This window comes from Diadema antillarum, unplaced genomic scaffold (assembly GCF_040938485.1).
Source record: "Diadema antillarum isolate AM-2024a unplaced genomic scaffold, OU_Dant_1.0 scf00000017, whole genome shotgun sequence".
Taxonomy (NCBI): Eukaryota; Metazoa; Echinodermata; class Echinoidea; order Diadematoida; family Diadematidae; genus Diadema; species Diadema antillarum.
Window position 1 is genome coordinate 375,318 of NW_027270906.1, and position 21,801 is coordinate 397,118.

At 41.9% G+C, this 21,801-nt stretch overlaps 2 protein-coding genes across 2 annotated transcripts; one reads left to right on the plus strand and one right to left on the minus strand.

Moving 5' to 3' along the window:
- Nucleotides 1-282: 282 nt before the first annotated feature.
- Nucleotides 283-21,579, minus strand: LOC139727023 (cyclin-F-like). Its single transcript, XM_071638007.1, has 16 exons — nt 21,532-21,579; nt 19,960-20,153; nt 18,983-19,092; nt 17,694-17,761; nt 17,179-17,360; nt 16,974-17,027; nt 16,242-16,364; nt 15,521-15,598; nt 14,545-14,696; nt 13,675-13,839; nt 12,978-13,101; nt 12,198-12,378; nt 3,753-3,840; nt 2,903-3,169; nt 2,058-2,203; nt 283-839 (listed from the first exon to the last, which is right to left on the minus strand). The coding sequence occupies exons 1-16, from the start codon at nt 21,536-21,538 to the stop codon at nt 283-285; spliced, it is 2,496 nt and encodes an 831-aa protein (XP_071494108.1). The 5' UTR covers nt 21,539-21,579.
- LOC139725291 (uncharacterized) lies at nt 5,806-8,216 on the plus strand. Its single transcript, XM_071636383.1, has 2 exons — nt 5,806-7,653; nt 8,088-8,216. The coding sequence occupies exons 1-2, from the start codon at nt 5,893-5,895 to the stop codon at nt 8,214-8,216; spliced, it is 1,890 nt and encodes a 629-aa protein (XP_071492484.1). The 5' UTR covers nt 5,806-5,892.
- Nucleotides 21,580-21,801: the final 222 nt, after the last annotated feature.

The window sequence follows — 21,801 nt, forward strand, 5'->3', positions numbered from 1 at the left end:
TAGGTGGTCGCAACATATAAAACAAACCCTCTCCAACTGTCACATACATAGACATGGGCAATTTGTTGGAGTAAAAGGGAAGCTGATGTAACACAATAACAAGTACATAAGCACCATCATATGCAAGGACTGTGTATTGAATATAAACTATCATACATTCCAGCTTTTCAGCATGCACCAATACTTGTATCACGCACTAAAATGTCTTGTATGTAAGTGCAGGAATAATGCTGGGGGAATGATTGAGTAACATAAAGTACTGTCGGTGAGAAGTCTGATAGGTCAGTGGCCAAAGGCACCCTCATCACTAGAGTCCTCCATGGTCTTTCGCTTGAAGGACTGCAGAGGAGTGCGCTGCCTGAACTGGTATCGCATTGTACCTGGTGTCAGCTGGCCCTGAAGTCCACTACTGCTACTGTTGCCACCGCATCCGGCCATCCTCCGCCTTCCACTGATGGGCGAGGCTCCCATCTTCCGGGTTCGAACCCGCTGTTGGCAGAGTCTCCCGCTGGAGCTGATGGTATACGTTACTGGCTTGTTGGTCTTTGATGCCGAGCATGTTGATGATGATGATGATGATGATGATGATTCCAGGGGCATGAAGCAACTGCTAGTGTATGAGGCATCTTTGGTTACTGATGATGATGATGATGATGACGATGATGATGGTATTGTCCTTGGTGATACTGGTATCTTGGAGGAGGCAGGAAGTGAGTTGCTTGTAACAGCCGAGATGGAAGGACTCTCATCAAGGACAACCCATGATGCTGAGGATTCAGCTTGGATGCTAGAGCCTTTTGAGTGTTTTGATGCACTTGAAAGAGATGGCTTTGAATACTCTGAAAGAGCAACAAGAAAACAACCATAATAATTCATACCCTGTGTTTTCAAAGCGAGTTAAAGTACAGTGCACTCCTGTTATAACTAACACAGCTATAATGAAATTCAGGTTACAGCGAAATAAAAATCAAGGTCGCAAAATTATTGGCTCCATCATATTTCATTGTTTATTTCTTCAAAAGAAAACTGCCGGTCCCAAGGACTTTGTTATAATGGGAGTCCACTGTACAGCAGACCAAATAACAATTCTTAGTGCAGGGCTCGACACTAACGGTGGCCCGGTGGCCCGGTGGCCCAGGGCCACCAAAAATGAAGTCGGGCCACCAAAATTTTTTGAAAAGTATGTCAATAAATTCGTAACTTTTCGCGCCGGAAATTAGCAGTTAATTTTGTTCAAAGGATGGCTGAAAAGGACTGAATGAATGCCTGAGAGTGAGTGTTGCAAGTTTGTTGAAGTTTATTTATGAGTAGATATGTCCATTCTAATTCTTACTATCATAAACCTTAAATATTTAACTCATTAAAAAAAAAAAGGACTTTTAATGTTCTTTATTGTTTTTTTTCGGGACACCAAATTTTTCTCTCGGGCCACCGAAAATTTGAAATCTAGGATTTTGGTGGCCCCATCGGGCCACCAAACAAAAAAGTTAGTGTCGAGCCATGTTAGTGTATAATGAAGAACCCCATCATAAAACTTATCTCTGCTTAGTCTGATTACACAATAGTACAGCTCAACAGACTCCATTCTACTAGGTGACAAAAAGTATCAAGAACGTAAAGATTTTTTTTTTTTGCATGTACAGCTTTATATTTTACAGACCTATGCAAACTTGTACCATAAGAGGACATGGGTATTGAGAGAGGAAAAGGGGATCAAATACCGTAAAACATGACATATTCGTGGCATGAAATTTTCGCGAATTGGAGCTGACGGCCTTTTGCACGGCATGAAATTTTCGCGAATTGCCACTGGCATTCAATGCATATAGTGTAGACAAGAACTTTCGCATGTATTTTAATTTCACAAATTTTGGCGCACGTGAAATTCGCAAAATTAGAATGCACGCGATGTGATCTTTGTATTCTTGAAGGTATGAAATCTTAAATTTCAAATCTGAAACTTGACTATATCTTACGGTAAGGATCGATGCATTTTAGCAATAGGTCTTTGTACTACTACTTGTACTACAAATATTACATCATGTATTTATACAGACCTGGTGATGGAGCGCTAACATCACACTCATTGACATCCTTTTCAATGGGCTTGATGTCCAGATCGATCTCGGCATCGTCGGGGAATTCGTGGGTCGGAGTGGACACCCTGTCATGCCGCTCCTGCAAGTAATCGCCTCGTGGCTTCCTGTAATTCAGTTTGGAGGAATGAAGATGGTTTTCACAATGAATGCATCACAACATCAGTGACCACGCCTTGGTATCTCAAGTGCACTATATTACTCCTACAGCGAAATAACATCATAGACTGCCTGTGTGATGGTTAGTCACATGACTATTAGTCACATGATTGTTAGTCACATGACTGTTAGTCACATAACCATTAGTTGTGTGGCTAATGGTCTGCACTAGGCTGCCACATCACTCAGGCATCAAAATGAGGGAGGTTTCTATAAGCAATCAGAGACTTCTTGCGTATTTGCATACAAGTCAATACAAGTTGGTGAAAATACTAGGCAAATCTAGAAGCCTTTCAAATCCTCTTGTAACATGAGATTGAAGTTTTCAATGATTTCCTGCAGAACTAGGGAAACAGGGCAGCTGTCTTCTTATGGTTCTACAGTCAACCTTGCCTAAGTCGAATCTATTTTGACTAATGAAATAGCTTCGACTTATGAGGGATTAAAGATAGATAAAGATAGATAAAGAGAAAAGGCCTTTTTGAAAAAACCGTCCAGGCAATTATTCGACTTATGCGACATCGACTGAAGCAAGGTCAACTGTATGTGTGGTTAAGAGAATACAGTTGGCTGGCTCAAGAGGTAAAAATAGTTTCGTGAATTCGGGCCTAAGAGGCTACCAGGAAGTGGAACATTTTGTTACAGACCTTTGACCTCTGGACTTCCTTGAAGGAGACATAAGGAGGAAAGCTTCCAGTCCATCTTTGTCTGACGGCAGGGGATCAATCTTGCTCGTGTTGGCGGATTCATCCACCTCCTCCTGCTCCTCTTCTTCAACACAGAGCATCGTCCTGAGAGTGGCATGGTCCATGATGTTCTGCTTGCTGACCCCCAGGAAGAGGTCCTCGGAGAAGCGCTGCTTGACCGCCGCCAGGGTCACATCTCGATGATCCTTCACTGGCTCCTCAAGGAAACTACGAGAAGAGCAAAATCCAGATATTACATATTACATCCTATATTCCTATATCTCTTTTTGGTGGCTACATAGAAGTGTAACATTTGAAGTAAAATCCTGATGAACATCAATCAATTTCTCCAAAATTTAAGGGTCAATGCTCAACCCTCTGAAGACAGACTTATTTTCCTGTAACATGTATTTTCCATTTACCTCAGCCAAAGAATACTCGGGACTAGTCTTTAATGGGTAAATAGAGAGTGAGAGGAAAACATGAAGTGATGCGCTCATAGAGAGAAAGGGATGGATGAATTTTACCCTTAAATGGAGTGTGACAGGTTGATAACTTTCATTACGCCTTGACCAGCTACAAGTTCACTGATTACATAGACATCGATGAGAGAAAGAAAAGGTGAAGTACAATTGCATCCTCACAGGTGTCTTCCCTCTACAGGTACACAAAATGTGTGTCTCATACTTTTGGCCCTATGTGTCTCCATTCAGCTACATGCTGCAAGGCATGAATGAATTCACTTATTTGATATAGAAACAACGATGAGAACTTTATTATGATTCAATTTAGTTATAGAGTGGTTTCCTACCATTTGTTGTGAAGAAGCAAAGTACATTGGACCAGGTCTTTCAGTTCCAGTCCGGTGTGCTCCACCATGGATGTAGGCCAAGGAAAGTCTGGGGAAATAGGATGTTTGCAAACAGACTTGTAAACTAACTGGACCACAAAGGAATGCATGTACACAGCAACTCTACAAATAAAACTTGTAAATCAAGCAGACCATCATCCCTAGCTCAGATTGACTTGAAGGCCGCAAAGTCAAATTTACCAACCTTTAGATATTTGAGCAGATATATTGAATCAATTCTGACATGATAACACTTTCAAAAATACAAAATGAAACTCATCAACATAATGCACACATGTAAAATCAGCATTATTAAGTTTTTGTCAATGGACACTGTCACATTGAAAATGCATTTCCAGGTTGTTTCATGTACAACACCTATCGGTCATTCAACTAGACAAACATGTTTACGGGTAGGGATAACGAGACAAAAAGTGCGAGTGAGTGAGCGAGAGAGAAAGCGAGAGTGAGAGAGAGAAAGTGCTAGGACAGGTGTAAATGTTTTACAAGTCGCGCCATCGATGACCGAGAGGAGTTCATTTATTTTTGCATGTCAATTAATGTAGAAAGAAAAGACAGGAAATAGCTCCAGTTCCGGGAGAGTGCGGTATAGGTGTTTTCGTTCAAGTCCTTTTAGTTGTATCAAATATTCCAAATGCCTCGAAAAGGAGTGTCGTAGTCGAGTAGCAATTTAACAGTAGAGTTGGATCTTTTCGTGGCAGACACCATTTTGATTTCACCGAGAGAACATTGAGTTAGCTCCGTGATGGCAGAAAACCAACCTGCCACACCCAGGCGCCAGTTGGCAAGATAATTTTGTGTCTAAGCCCAATTTCGTTTGCGGCCAGGAGCCGTCCGTCCACCTTACCGTCAGCCTGTATACTGGCTGATTTGAGTTCAGATTTTGTTTGCTGCCAGAAGGCGTATTCCAACAGCCTTTGCAGCCTTCCAGTAGCCAAGAAGAAGAGGCATTTTGGTTATATTACACCGGTCATTGATGGCGCCGAGGCCGAGGTCGAATCTACTCCCAGGCCGACGCATTCGCAGCAGAGCGACTGTGCCCGCCCCTCGCTAGGGAGAACTTTGGACGCCAATGAATACGGAACGCGGGTCCCTCGCGAGACTTTGGAGCTGGAACAGCAACCTCGCATACAAGGACGCTCCACCCACGAATCAGTTATGTTCTGGAAGCGAATAGTTTGACAATTAAGGTGACTCTGTGGACAACGCAGGTGAGCGATGAACCTGGCGGGTGCATGACACCCTGTTGATATGATTGGTTATGACGAGGAAGTGTCGCCGAAGTAGAGAGGTGAAGGTCATGTTAAATTGGTAAAAGGATGAATATGATGTGCACATAATTCGAATGTTGGTATTTATACACTCCATGATAGTTGCGGGTTAACACAGAACCCGGATGTAAACGGAAGCAGTGTAATTGAAGGCAAGTGTTATAACCGCGGTAAACCGTCGTGCGTGCAGGCTGGTCATCTCAGGATCAGCACTACGGTGGTGTGAACCATATAGTGTTGCGCTTGATAGCAGATAGTGTATTGTCAGGGATAACGAATTAATAGTGAAGCTGTTATAATTATTCTGAAGAAGTGTCAAGCCAAAAGTACAGGTGGAACCGGACCAAGACAGGGTCCCGTTCACATGGTTGTCGAATATAAGAGTATTGTAATTTAATTTATCTCACTCAGAATTTTGATTTTGCATTTTATGTTGGTCACAACTCCTTGATTTCAGTCTTGTAAATATTCTACAAATGGTTTATTAAATTGTACATTAAAGTGAATGGCACGAGTGTGATTGAGTATTATTTAAGTCCGCCCATGTGACATTTTCTGGGGGCACGTCCGGGAGTATAACTCGTGCCATTCGAAGTCACATGGGTATATAAACGGAGAAAACAGAGTAAAGAAAAAGGTTGAGGAAAACTTGTGATTTTTTTTGTTTCCTCTACATTTGTATGTATGTACTATCTATGTATGTATCTATGTATGTACTATCTATAGGTGCACCGTTGTATATTCATTGTGTACATGATCTGAACTGATCTGAATACATTTTTGTATTATAAGTGCTCAGGTAATTCAGAATGGAGCTAGCTAAGTTAACTGAAATTGGAGAAAAGTTCGGATTCAGTGGAGAGGAGCTTAGGCAGTTTGTTACAGACGAGCAAAAGAGACTCAGAGAGGAAAGAGCGGACATGTTAGAGTTAAGGCGACAGGAAAGAGAAACAGCCGAGCTACAATTGGCGATAGCGCGTGAAAAGCAAACCAAAAGCGAATCAAGTTCTAATGGGTGCAAAGCTCGATCTCCAAAATTGCCTCTATTTCAGGAAGACAAAGATAACATAGATGCCTATCTACAGCGGTTCGAACGATATGCCAAAAATCAAAACTGGCCAACTACAGACTGGGCACTCAACTTAAGCACACTGCTTACAGGTAAGGCTCTTGATGTCCACTCTAGATTGTCAAGTGCGGAATCCAATGATTATGACACTTTGAAACATGCACTCTTGAAATCCTTTCAGCTCACTGCAGAAGGATTTCGCTCCAAGTTTTTTTCAGGCAAACCGACAACAGGAGAAACGGCATCCCAGTATGCAAACCGACTAGAGAACTACTTGAACAGGTGGGTAAGCCTCTCTGGTATAGAGCACACTTTCGAGGAGCTGGCAGATCTACTCCTCCGGGAGCAGCTCATCAGTGGGTGTCATCGAGAGCTGGCCATCTTCCTAAAAGAACGGCAGCCCGAGACTTCGAAGGACGTGGTGAAACTAGCTGAGCAGTACTTAGACGCCAGAGGAGGCACCTTCAGACCACCCCCACCGGCACAAAGGAACATCCAGACACACGTGGGACAGATGCCACGGAGCAACACCAGACCTGAAGGTAAAATCCCTCCAAATAACATTTCAGGAAATAGGCCCCCATCTCAACCCAAATGTTACAACTGCCACCAACACGGTCACCTTGCCCGTGATTGTACAAAACAGGGAAACAGAGGCAGAACGTGTTTCATATGCCACAAACCAGGTCACATTGCTAACTATTGTCCTTTCTCCCCCATGAAATCGGCAGGTCTAGTCCTCGCCCAGGATCCAGAGCAAGGAAACCCCCCTACCTCGGAACACAACCTGGCTTCATCGGAACCCGATCAGGTAGAACCAAATCCACACACTCCCTGTCAATGTCCAGCTTGCACTAACACAAAGGTCAAAATTGAGGCTTCTTGTATGATGGTTCGGATGCCACTCAATGCCCCCAAACTAGAATCCACCACAGACCATATCCAATTCAAATGTGGACACTCCTTGCCGTTGATGAGTGCAGCATGCACCAAAGAACATGTGGTCAGACAAATGCCAGTTACTAACGGACTAGTCAATAACAATCAAATTTCTGTTCTCAGAGACAGCGGCTGCAGCGGAGCTGTCATTAAACAAGATCTTGTCCAGCCAACCCAAATGACAGGTGAAGAAAGTACTGGCGTGCTGATTGACGGCACAGTGAAAACTCTCCCCGTCGCTAGAATAGATGTAGACACTCCCTTCTACGTAGGAAAAGTTAACGCATTGTGCATGAAAACTCCACTCTATGACCTGATTTTAGGTAACCTACCCGGAGTAAGAGAACCAGACAACCCAGATCCTGACTGGACGGCTACACCAATGCCTGTCGGCGCAGTACAGACGAGAGCCCAGGCTCAACGAGACGGTAAGCCATTTCGTCCTCTCAGAACCCCACACCCAATGGAAGATATCGTGACTCCAACAGCTCTCAAAGAGGCACAACAGAAGGATGAAACATTACACCGCCTGCGAGAACTCGCCGATACTCGTTCAGAGAAGGTAAGTCGCAATAACGGTCTCTCTTCCTTCTTTTACAAAGACGGAATGCTGTATCGCTCATTCCACTCTCCCCAAATGGACCCCGACACAACAATCACACAAGTGGTAGTACCAAAACAATACCGCAAACAGGTTATGCAAACAGCCCATGAAAATATACTCGGAGGGCATCAAGGTACCAAAAAGACAACAGAAAAGATACTTACCAATTTCTTTTGGCCCGGTACGAACTCTGACATTACCAGGTACTGTAGATCGTGTGACGTCTGCCAACGTACACTATCAAAAGGTCGTGTAACCAAGGTCCCACTCGGAAAAATGCCGCTCATCGAAGTCCCCTTCGAACGCATTGCTGTAGACATAGTTGGACCAATACACCCAATGACTGACCAGAAAAATAGGTACATACTTACCGTTATTGATGTTGCTACTAGGTACCCCGAGGCAATCCCACTCCCAAGCATCGAGACAGAAAGAGTTGCAGAAGCCCTAGTGAGCATCTTCACCAGAGTCGGAATCCCCAAGGAAATGCTGACCGATCAAGGGACTCAGTTCACATCTGATCTCATGAAAGAGGTAAGCAAATTACTCTCCATCAAACACTTCACTACATCCCCATATCACCCTGCCGCGAATGGACTAGTTGAGCGCTTCAATGGCACTCTAAAACAAATGTTGAAACGTATGTGCGCTGAAAACCCAAAAGACTGGGACAGGTACATTACTCCCCTTCTATTTGCAGTGAGAGAAGCACCACAAGAGAGCATGGGGTTCTCCCCGTTCGAGCTTCTTTACGGCCGGAAGGTACGCGGACCCCTCGACATCCTGAGAGAACTCTGGACAGGAGAAGCCGAAACAGGTGAGACCAAGTCTACTTACCACTATGTACTTGATCTCCGAAACAGGATCGACGAGACATGCCGCAACGCCCACACTCAACTTCAGAAATCAGCAAACAGGTATGCAAAATACTACAATCAGAAGGCAAAACACAGGGAGCTACAAGTCGGAGACAAGGTACTCCTACTCCTACCAACTGACAGGAATAAGCTCCTTCTACAATGGAAGGGCCCCTTTGACGTGATCTCCAAAATCAGCTCCATGGACTACAGGATCGACCTCAACGGGAAACCAAAGGTGTTCCACATCAATCTTCTGAAAAAGTATCATGCTAGAAATGATGTTCCCTCTATTTCAGATGCCGAAGCTGCTTGTACCGCCGTGATCGAATGCGAAGAGCAAAATGATGACGAGGAAGAAACGCAGCAACCACTAACTAACACATCTCTCCTACAGCCTTTCCCATTTCAGGCGAAAGAGTCACTCGACGATGTCTCAATTAACTCAGCCCTTTCCTCCCCACAGAAAGAACAGGTCAACGAACTCCTCAACGAGTACAAAGACGTCCTGTCTGATCTTCCCGGTCGAACCACGTTAGGCGAACACCACATCAAACTCAAAGGAAATGAACACCTGAAGAGTAAACCATATCCCATTCCCCACTCTCTTAGAGACACAGTCAGAGAAGAGGTAAAAACCATGCTATCGCTCGGAGTAATTGAGCCATCAGAAAGCCCCATTGCCTCCCCCATAGTACTGGTTAAAAAGCCCGATGGCAGCAACCGGTTTTGTGTAGACTTCAGAAAACTCAATAAAGTGACTGTATTTGATGCTGAACCCATACCAGATCAAGATGAACTCTTCACAAAAGTCGCCCATGCAAAGGTCTTCACCAAAATAGATCTCAGCAAAGGATACTGGCAGGTACCCATGGCTGCCGAATCCAAACCACTAACCGCTTTTCTTACCCCCGATGGTCTCTTTCAGTTCACAATGATGCCCTTCGGCTTAGTGAACGCTCCCGCCTCCTTCAGTCGACTGATGAGGAGACTGCTAGACCGACTCGGAGGAACGGTGAACTACATCGACGACATCCTCATCTATTCGACCACGTGGGAAGAACACCTACGTACACTCACAGAACTCTTCAGACGACTACGAGCCGCAAAGCTCACTGCTAGACCAAGTAAGTGCTTCATCGGACAGACAAGCGTCGAATTCCTAGGACATGTGATCGAACACGGACAGGTAAGACCCCGCCCTGAAAAACTCAAAGCCATCCAAGAGGTAAGTCAGCCTCAGACCAAACGAGAGCTCAGATCCTTCCTAGGTATGGCGAACTACTACCGGAAGTTCATTCCGAACTACGCCGCCGTCGCCGCACCACTCACAGACAGGACCAGAAATGCTGAACCAAACAAGGTAAAATGGGAAACGAGCCAAGAGCAGGCCTTCACAACACTGAAGGAAAAACTTTCTAACCCCCCTATCCTTCATTTGCCAGATTTGTCACAGGACTTCATCCTCAGGACAGACGCCTCCAACGTTGGACTAGGAGCAGTCCTCCTCCAAACACACCAAGACGAACGATTTCCAGTCTCCTACGCGAGCCGAAAACTGCTTCGACGAGAACAAGCATACTCAACCATAGAACGTGAGTGCTTAGCTGTAGTTTGGGCAGTAAAGAAGTTCGAACCATACTTGTACGGCAGACAATTTGTGCTAGAAACCGACCACCACCCACTATAGTGTACATGAACAAGGCTAGCCCTGCAAATGGGAGGCTAATGCGTTGGATTCTGGCTTTGCAACCCTACAGATTCCGTGTGGAAGCTATCCGCGGCAGCGAGAATGTTGGCGCAGACCTACTAAGCCGGCTGTAGGGAGAAAGATAGTGTTATAAGTAATTTCTTTTAATTATGAAATGCATTTTTCGAAAGGGGGAGTGAAATGTCACATTGAAAATGCATTTCCAGGTTGTTTCATGTACAACACCTATCGGTCATTCAACTAGACAAACATGTTTACGGGTAGGGATAACGAGACAAAAAGTGCGAGTGAGTGAGCGAGAGAGAAAGCGAGAGTGAGAGAGAGAAAGTGCTAGGACAGGTGTAAATGTTTTACAAGTCGCGCCATCGATGACCGAGAGGAGTTCATTTATTTTTGCATGTCAATTAATGTAGAAAGAAAAGACAGGAAATAGCTCCAGTTCCGGGAGAGTGCGGTATAGGTGTTTTCGTTCAAGTCCTTTTAGTTGTATCAAATATTCCAAATGCCTCGAAAAGGAGTGTCGTAGTCGAGTAGCAATTTAACAGTAGAGTTGGATCTTTTCGTGGCAGACACCATTTTGATTTCACCGAGAGAACATTGAGTTAGCTCCGTGATGGCAGAAAACCAACCTGCCACACCCAGGCGCCAGTTGGCAAGATAATTTTGTGTCTAAGCCCAATTTCGTTTGCGGCCAGGAGCCGTCCGTCCACCTTACCGTCAGCCTGTATACTGGCTGATTTGAGTTCAGATTTTGTTTGCTGCCAGAAGGCGTATTCCAACAGCCTTTGCAGCCTTCCAGTAGCCAAGAAGAAGAGGCATTTTGGTTATATTACACCGGTCATTGATGGCGCCGAGGCCGAGGTCGAATCTACTCCCAGGCCGACGCATTCGCAGCAGAGCGACTGTGCCCGCCCCTCGCTAGGGAGAACTTTGGACGCCAATGAATACGGAACGCGGGTCCCTCGCGAGACTTTGGAGCTGGAACAGCAACCTCGCATACAAGGACGCTCCACCCACGAATCAGTTATGTTCTGGAAGCGAATAGTTTGACAATTAAGGTGACTCTGTGGACAACGCAGGTGAGCGATGAACCTGGCGGGTGCATGACACCCTGTTGATATGATTGGTTATGACGAGGAAGTGTCGCCGAAGTAGAGAGGTGAAGGTCATGTTAAATTGGTAAAAGGATGAATATGATGTGCACATAATTCGAATGTTGGTATTTATACACTCCATGATAGTTGCGGGTTAACACAGAACCCGGATGTAAACGGAAGCAGTGTAATTGAAGGCAAGTGTTATAACCGCGGTAAACCGTCGTGCGTGCAGGCTGGTCATCTCAGGATCAGCACTACGGTGGTGTGAACCATATAGTGTTGCGCTTGATAGCAGATAGTGTATTGTCAGGGATAACGAATTAATAGTGAAGCTGTTATAATTATTCTGAAGAAGTGTCAAGCCAAAAGTACAGGTGGAACCGGACCAAGACAGGGTCCCGTTCACATGGTTGTCGAATATAAGAGTATTGTAATTTAATTTATCTCACTCAGAATTTTGATTTTGCATTTTATGTTGGTCACAACTCCTTGATTTCAGTCTTGTAAATATTCTACAAATGGTTTATTAAATTGTACATTAAAGTGAATGGCACGAGTGTGATTGAGTATTATTTAAGTCCGCCCATGTGACAGACACCAATGTTGTCATCACAGTCATCCTTTTCACATGTAGGCCCGAATTCACGAAGGTGGTACAATCTTTGTCCCTGGTTTAAACCATGGACAAAGACATGGGGCACCAAGTGTCACATGGCCTATTTCGTTACGACACTTGGCGCCTCATACAAAACTACGGTCTTTGTCCATGGTTTGAACCATGGATAAAGATTGTACCACCTTCGTGAATTCGGGCCCTAGAGTCTGATTTTAGCTTACCTGAGCCCAACATTAGCCTAGCCAGGTAGAGAGAGCAGGCTGCTATGTGTGACCTCGAAAACAGGCCAAAGTCAGCATGAAGGAGAGAGAGCTCGCTGATGTAAAGTGCCAGGTACTCCATTCGGCTGTCTGCTGCCACCACTTGGCAGAACAGGTGAAGGTAGTCAAGGACTGTCAGGTCCTATAGGTAATGCATCAGGTAAGATGTACATGAAAATTTGAATATTGTGTTTATCTTGAATCTCTATCTTCATTCTTGGTTTAGTTATGTAAATGTGTAAACAAGAAGTTAACTGGCATTTTGTTATAATACATTACTATTGACAGTTTAAAATTTGGCATAACACAAGTTTTCACAATTGAAAATTTTAATGGTTCATTCTTTCTGATGAATTATGTAACAGGAAAAAATAAACATGAAATAGCAAGACTTGGAGGGTGCATTTTCATTTAATTGCACAGCTCAAAAGTACACCATACCCTTTGACAGCTTGTTTCAATAATGTTCTAGAAAATAATCTATAGTACAAAAGAGCACAATATTCTTCTCCTCTACACTAAATCTGACAAGTTATCAGAACCAACTTTGTTTGTCTAGAATTAACTTCATTTAACATTGTGTTTCCTTATGGCATATGTTTGTATGTCTACAGGTGAAACTTTCTATGCTGAATATGGTAATCTGTCAGGACTATATTACATGGCGTTACTGTGAAACTCTTCAGTTATTCCTGTTTGTAGCTTGCAATACAGTGTACCTGCAGCTTTCTGCGAACTTACTCTGAGGTTGCCCTTGAGTGTTGCTACCACATCACCCAGCATCCTCACAACCTCCTCATACTTGTACGTTCCATCTGTCAGCCATGCCGCCTCTCGGATGGTGATGATGTCATCTTCTAGAAGCCTGGTAGATATTCGGGAAGAAAAAGAGGGAGACGTAGACTGGGTATGAGAAATTTAAATGAAAGCTAGGCATATCCATGTGAACAAGAGTTTAAGTACATCACCTAGAACTGAAAAATGTGGAGGAATTAGTATCACAACTAATATTGAAACCTATATACAGGGTATCAGCTCTAAGCCTTTGTTTAATCTGTTGAGGACAAGTCCCGAGTATACTCGGGCAGGTGTCTATGGGAAATGTGTGTTATAGCAAATTCAGTCCGTCCTCAACTGGTTAGGAAAAATATAGAGTTCAACTGCTATTGCTGTAAAACACACACACAAAAATTATATCAGGGAGAGTGTGTGTCATCAAGACAAGCACATGAATACAAACTAGTTTTAACAAATCTCAGAGCAACAAAAATCACTTTACTCGTCACACAATTCAAATTCATGGAATAGAGTCATGCAAAAGTTAAACATGAGTTTGTACAAGGCATTAAGGAACATGTTTATTGAGATCATGAAGAAATACTGGTAGCTGTTTTTGAGTGCCAGTGACCACTGTAGTGGGTCAAGTGAGTATAATTACCTGGAGCAAATGACCATGCAAGTGATGCCGACAAGCTGCAGCGTTGCCCTTGAGATGTTCCGAGCCATTAGATAGCGGTCAACCAACTGGACAGCAGTGTGGATGGTCAGACAGGAGTAGTCTTTCATACTGCCCACCTCAACTAGCCAGTCCACCAGAATATATCTGAAATTCATTGAAGTAGGAAGAACAGTGTCATTTATTCCTGTCACAACCTTGTAGATCTATATCAAATTATGTCACCATCTTCATCATATTCAATCAAAACTTATTCTTGTGATGTACTCATTTAGTACCTACATAATGGTCACAGACTAAAAAAAGAAAAACAAAGATGAACAACAAAATCACAGTATCACATGCTACAGTGTACAGTGAAAATGTAAAAGGCTTTATTGGGGCACTCAGAAAACAGCTTCCTTTAATCTTGTCCGACTTTACAATGTGAATTTTACCCAATCCTTTTGACTGCAGAGAACAGAAAAATGGTTTACCCCGATCAATAAAAGTTTAAACTGTGAATAGCCGAATTCATATACACGACGTGACATCAGTAATTAGTCAGATAATAGGACAGTGCAAATTTAAGTCAAATTGTATAGGACTGAATAAGAATCGCTGAATTCACTGCAGTAACATCATTGGGATACCCAGATGGAGGACTTATTCCAAACAAAAACCAACCAACAAACAAACAAACAAACAAGGGGACAGCCCTTCAGAGTTAGTGACTTCATTCCAGAACATGCAATGACCTTTGCATGCTGTGGTGCCTGTAACAAAGTGCACAGATAAAACCTATTAGCCAGAAAAGAGTGAAACCTTCAAAAGTCGTGACAAATATATGTCAGGTCGGAGATGACCACAAACCTCATTGCACTGTTGAGTCCACTCTGTGTCCTGAGTAGTGAGTGGACATTGGTTGGCTGTGACTCTTGCACAAAGCTCCTAATCGCTTCACAGCCCTGCAGCCTGGACACTCCCCCAAGGTTTCCCTTGGCATACTCTGAATACAACCGTAGCTACAGCAGGCAAGGGGATAGAGAAAATAAAAACTTAGGTTAATTGAAATACAACGAAATTGTATACTCTTTTTCTCTTAACGCACTGGTATTGAGTTTTGGCTCATATTGTCTGTTGAGAATGAGAAGGGCGTTAAGTCATCTTGAACACTTTGGCCCGAATTCATGAAGGTGGTCTAAATTCAAACCATGGTTTATGTATATTTCTTCTGCGTAGATATGATTGACAGATTGCGTACGCTAACAGGCATCCAGTAAAGACGTGCATTGATGCGCACATGTATTGGTACGCCTATTTAACGCTTATTTTAGACCATGGTCTAAATTTGTATCATGGTCTAAGTTTAAACGTTTAAACTTAGACCATACCACCTTCGTGAATTCGGGCCTATGGGTTTTGTGACAACTTAACGCCCTTATCATTCTCAACCGACGATATATAGCACAGAAAAACAGAGGAAGGAGAAAATTCATACTCTTTCTGTCATCTAGCTATAACATTGTGGTAAGTGTTGTTATAATTTTCTCTCTTTTTTTTTTTCCTCAACAGTATCTTGTCCTCCATTACACTGTAAAATCATCCAGAAATAAAATGATGGTGGTGAAACTGCCCCCCCAAAAAAAACAAACAAACAAACAACAACACAAATATATGCGAAAAAATACATTTTCTGGTGACCAGAAGTCATTTGTGTATATGATTAGATGGTGAATTGTATGAATATTTCAATATTTACTAAGTTTACATCACTTGTATCAGTAAGCAATGGACTATGAAGATAACCATGTTTTAAGATGTCCTAAACTCAGCTAACTCTTCTCACCTTGGCATCCAAACATCCCTGAGATGCAAATTCCCTGAGTTGACGTAAAATGTTCAGATTGCTTGCTGCATCATCAGCCTATGGAGAGAGAGAGAGAGAAAGGAGGTTGTTGAAAAAAAATGCACATAGTGTAGTACTCTGCCATCTAGCATATGATGTTATTGAATGGAGCTGAACGAAACTTGTTCAATACATTTCAAAAATGCATTTTCCTATTCTCTTTTACATTTCCCTTTTCATTACAAAGTACTATCAATTTTTTTATGTTCATCTAATGCAACATGACACAGTACAAAATAGTACAAACATAAAAAAAAAAACAGGATGTAAGGTTCTATATTATGAGATATGACCAAGTTATTTTCTTCTGTGACTCATGGTAATGTACGTGTGGGTTTTATTTCATGTGAAAATACTTGTTCTTAAGTGTTCTGTTTTAGAAATGTCAATAGTGAGCAGTACATATTTGCACTAACATCAAAAGCAAAATATTAATAAGTTACCCGGTATCAAACATCAAAATGCTTCATCAAAATGAGGAATATACAGCTGGGAAGTGAGTTAATCTAATAAAATGTTTCTGTTTTTGGTCTTTTTTTGGGTTTTTTTTTTTTTTTTTTTGGTGTGTGCATCAAATGGGCACTGTTTTTCAAACATTTGGAGCAGGCAGACACACTGATAACCTACTCTCATGTGATGATATTTGTTGCGGTTTACTCACACAGGTAGTAAGACTATTTTTCCAGCGTTCATAGCTTGCTGCAATGCTTCCTTTCTCTGCTGCCTTGCTGAGCCACTCTCTAGACTCACAGCTCACTCTGCTGTTCTTGGTTGAATCCATCTCCTGTTCGAACAAAATTTGTACAATTTTCTGTGACACATGGAATTAGAAATGCTTCATAGAAAGAAAGTTTGTTGCGAATAATGAATAACCACAAAACCACAATCAATTGAATCAACATTTAGGGAAAAAAAAATAGTGGCCAATATTTTTAAACTTACACTTTGTTTGAAATTTGACACATACAATTATACATACAAAGCAGAGACCAGGAGCCCGTTTCATAAAACTTGTTATCAGTGACAACTGCCACATTTCTATGACAAATTTGCTCTCAGCCAATCAGATGCAAGCATTTCAGTAGCTTGTCACATCTGACAGCTTGTCACTGATGACAAGTTTTATGAAACGGGCCCCTGATTAACGTTAAAAAAAAAAAATGATCAAAATGATTACAAACAAAGAGAATTTTGCACTCTATTGTATTCAAGGGTGCACTTAATAATTTGGTGGAATGTACTTGCACAGAAAATTAGCAGTTATACATATAATGTACACATAGTAACTTTATATAATCAATCATTAGACAGCAATTTCTTTGACAACAAATTTAGCACAACTGCAGTGGAGACAAAAACTGATCAGTAATGAGATCTAAAGACCATTTCTTACCTCAAGAAATGAATGCAGTTTGGCAAGGCAGAATAGTACTGATTGGTCAGCTTCCTGTTTAGGAAAGGAACAAATAAAAATTTATAAGAAAATGAGTTCTCCTGGTGAATATGTAAAAGTCATGGTTCAAAGTTAGGAATCATTGATAAATTAATGGTCTCATTTATAATGTGATAAAACTGTCCTCAACAGATAACATTCTCACCTTTGAATTAGTACAGATGTCCCTAAGGCAGCTAAACACCCTCGCTTTGCAGCATGTTCCATTGTTGCTCCAGGGGGGACGAATCAGAAGCCAAGTGAAGGGGCTGGCTCCGGGGGCTAATTTCTCTGCCTTTGCAAAGTACTTAGCTGCACGACTTCCATCTTTACACAGCTGGGAATCCACTGCAACATACATAAAGAAACAGCAATGTTAGAGAAAACGAATGAAGGTACAATTTACATTATAAGTAAGACAAGAGCATTACATCAGTTTAGCTTGGATTCAGTCTAACAATGAAGAACCATCACACTAAGAACAAATGAGGGCTGAAGCAATTGCCAAAGGTTGTAAGTAACAGTCTGTAGAGATGTAGATATACAGTACATGTATTAAAATGCATACTGTGTGTGACATACAAAAGTCAGATATCACCTGCCAAATTCTGATTTTGTATTATGGGATACATAAGAATTGTACCTTAGTCTCCCTGAATTTTCCCCAAGTATTCAACTCACCTCCTTCACTGTAGAGATGGGCCACACCTAACTTTATGAGAGCCTCCACATTTCCCAGGTCTGCTACCCTAAAGAGGAAAAGAACCAAAAAGGATTACAGTAACTCAGAGTAAGGCAATCAGAGTACAGTGCACTCCCATTATAACGAAATGCTCGGGACCGGCAGTTTTCTTTCGTTATAACGAAATTTTGTTATAACGAAATTTCGTTATAACGAAATTTCGTTATAACCGAACAAATACAATATTAACGAAAACAAGGAAACCACGTATATATATCATATTCTGTTTGCTGAATACTCATCATACACTGCAAAGCTATGTGAAATGTGATGGGATAACTGTATTACAATGATAAACGCAAGTTCCCCTCAGAAACTGTGCGTGACACAAGGAGCGAACACACAGTGGTGTGAAGCATTAACCCATGCAGAGACGCTATAAATGCTTGTTCCGCTACGTATTTTCGAAAGCAATTCGCATTTCGTTATAACGGAGCACATTTCTTTTGTTTTTCTTTGTCTGTGGCGCTCGGAAAAGACTTCGTTATAACGGAAATTTCGCTATAACCGTGTTCGTTATAAGCGAATTTCATTACCATAGACTTTAATGGTGATAATTTTGGGACCAGAAGATTTACTTCGTTATAACGAAATTTCTTTATAACCGTGTTCGTTGTAACGGGAGTGCACTGTACATGTATGTATAATATGGAGAATCTCACTGAACTACTCAAAATCAGTATCTGTTTAAAGGGATGGTAAAGTTTGATTGAGATTCGGTGTTAGGTTTCTAACTTTTTTGATGAGATAATGAGAAAACTTATGAATATGGAAGAGCTAGTAATTCCAAGAGGAAGAGTTTATTTGATGAAAATAGGATTGCTCTGTTTTTCTTTGTTTTTGGATATCTCAGCCATTTCAAAATCAATTTTTATCAAATGAACTTTGAATTCCTCATGGAATGGTATGCTCCATTTCTAGGTATCTCGCAAATAGTTATAAGCTCAATCCTCATCTCCACCACTACTAAACCATCCCTTTAATTACCTAAAGACCATATAACTAGACTTTATAATTTTCCATCTCTCTCCCTTTTCTGCTCCATCTTTGTTTCCTTACTATTCATATAACATCACACAATACAAATCTTCACACTCAAAATTTAATAAGATTTCTCTGAACTAACACAAAAATTTTATTTTTCCCCTCAATACTTGCAATAACTAGGTGAATTCAGAAACATATCATGCAGAGTCATATTGAGGACAATAAAAAAGTGGAAACTAACTCTTCAAAGCATTTGCGTTCCTGCGAGCTGGACGGCCAACGACCAACAACGCTGGCATTGGCCCATATCCTGGGGGTGCTGTCCAGAAGCCATTTGAATTGCTTGTTTACCTGCATATGAATGAAAACACAAGAAAGAGATGTGATCACAAAACTAGTGAGGTTTTGATGCTTTGATAGATATGCCACATATTTTGACCATGATGACAATGTCCAAAATGAATGACACAATGTTGGGAGGACCTATAGTCTTAAATTTGTGTGGGATAGCTTGAACACAAAGTGACATAGTTGTATTCTAGGGGTGGGTTGGAGAGAGAAAGAGACCCCCCCCCCCCTTCATTCCCTAGAAAACTCTGACAAAACTGCACTCACATTTTGTAGAAACATTGGGAGTTAAATGATAACAGGTCTTTGTATACCATGGGCCTACAGGCACAGCACTCGTGCTTTTCGCAGGGTGGTTCACAACTTGAAGTTTGAGCATATTGCAAGGTCAGAATAAGAGAATATTGAAGAAATTGTATGTGCGCACATCATGAGCACATATTAAGCAATATTTCACAGCTTATCTCTCTTTGTGCTGCTTACATTTAATGTTTTCTCTCATGTTTTGCACACAGATATTTTAAAGTACCAGGTACAATGTACTGTAGTTTGATCTTTCTTATGTTCTGCACATGTTTTTCAGATGTTTGAATACATTTTGTTTTGAGCTTGTTAATTGCAAATTCTTGAGGATGTTGCATAGCATGTTGCTGGCTTTTGAGGATGTCGCACAAGAGTTGAGGATGTTGCACAAGAATTTGAGTACACTGTATGTTGCAGTGACATGCTAAAACCCCTCGTGGACCACCCTGACTTTTGTGTATTACGCATCTTGTGCGTTCCTGGAATCAATAAAGGTAGCTACACTATGTACATGAGATCTGTGGTAGTTTTGAATTCATTTTCTCTCTAACTGATCATGCCTCTCACCCTGTACACATTTTGCAGATCACTCAGAGGAAGAAATTTCAGTAGGTAGAGAAGGAGTTCATTGGGAAGGTCTGAGAGCATCGTCTTTGGCAGTCTACTGTTGCTTCTCAGTACTCGGACATGCAGACTGGTTGGTTTGCTTGTGGTTGAAGGTGACCTCCCAGCCCGGGAGGGCAAAGGTCGGCTGCAAGAGTCTGCAAACAAAAAACAACAACAACAACAATTGAGACACATTATCAGCCATGTATCATGTGTGAGACTATGCCATGTCATGAAATAAACATGTTTCATCGCTTGAACAGGCTACCTGCACAGCAAAAGATAGTAGTGGATATGAATCTGCCCCACTACCTCTTCTTGTTCAGTTTACAGTCGGTAATATGGTAGGCCTAAAAAGGGCCGACAGCATTACTGTCCATACAGTTAACGACACCATCAAACAAGAGGCAGATTTATTGGTCATACTGTGGAGTGTTGTGATGTCACATAGAACAATATAAAGGAAAAAGAGAATTTCACAAAATTCTTTTTTTTTTTTTAAAGTGCACATTTCCTCAGCTTATCACTTTGACCGAAAGATCAGTCTGTATCTGGTCGTCGGGGATATGTTCCGTGAAGACTGCGTCTGGCTTCATGATCCCCTCCGGAGGAGAACGTCAAAAAACATAGACTCCTCCGGACAGACAGATCTTTCTGTCTACTTATCACTGTGACTTATGCGAGAAAAGTGACAATAGACCCCTTATGTTGAATTTTCCTCATATTTTCTTTTATAATAGTCTTACTTAGTATATCGTTCTACACATGTGACATCACAAGCTGTAGTGCTGTAATGTTAAGCCGCTAATCTTCTCATCCACGACCACGCATGCAGTGACTGAGCAGAAACTTCAAAGATTCTCAACTTTTGAACAGATTGTCCGATTTTACCTCAAACAAACTCTCTCACTCATTAAAGTTTTAGTATAACTTTTACTCATTCACTCAATCCATAGATTTGTTCTTTAATTGCAGTCAGCTCCAAGTATGACCGAGCTCAGATTGGTCAATTCTTAAAAGAATTACTCGTAGGTCGTCTAGAAAAAACACCCTACCTAGTCAGTCTAACGTTAGATTCTACTCCTTCCTCGATCCTAAATCCTAACGTATAGACAACTGTAACATTACACTCAAATTTAACAAATCTGGCTTCAATCATTATTCACGAATACCACTAAATTTATTGCTAAATATCTATACCCACTCTATCTTATCAAAAGAAACGACAATGCACAATATCAAAGTCAGGAAATTTAGCAACTTCAAAATGCACAGTTTGTGTTTTTGGGTGGGGTGATCCATCCGCATCCCGCTACGCTCAGGTGCGACCGTTAAACGGGGACGCCAAGTCTTTGCAACTTTGGCATGGGTAGTATCGGCGCTAAATACAACTGCCGCTTCGTCGACGAGCCACATCGGCTTTTCGGCGTATAGAGTCTAGAAGTAGAACCTAATTTGATTTGGTTACCGAAATGCCAGGCATTAGTAGCCTTACTATATTGCAGTTATAATTGACGTCGCCAACATACTTACTCTTCATAGCGCAGAAACGAAGCAAAGCCTGCAACAAATCTGAAGAAAACCTGCCCTTCGCGTTTACTCTGAAGTGGTAATCCTACCCTCTTCGTGAAAGCAAGCGCCAGCACCAAGCGCGACCGGCCGTGTGTACACTACACGTACACGCATTTACGGGGATTTCAAGTTTAGCGCGTTACAAACCAATGCATACAAGGCACATGCCCAGCCGTTGTTGTTTACGTCCGTTATGTGCGTCGTCGCCCGTGATTGGACGAGAGAATGCAT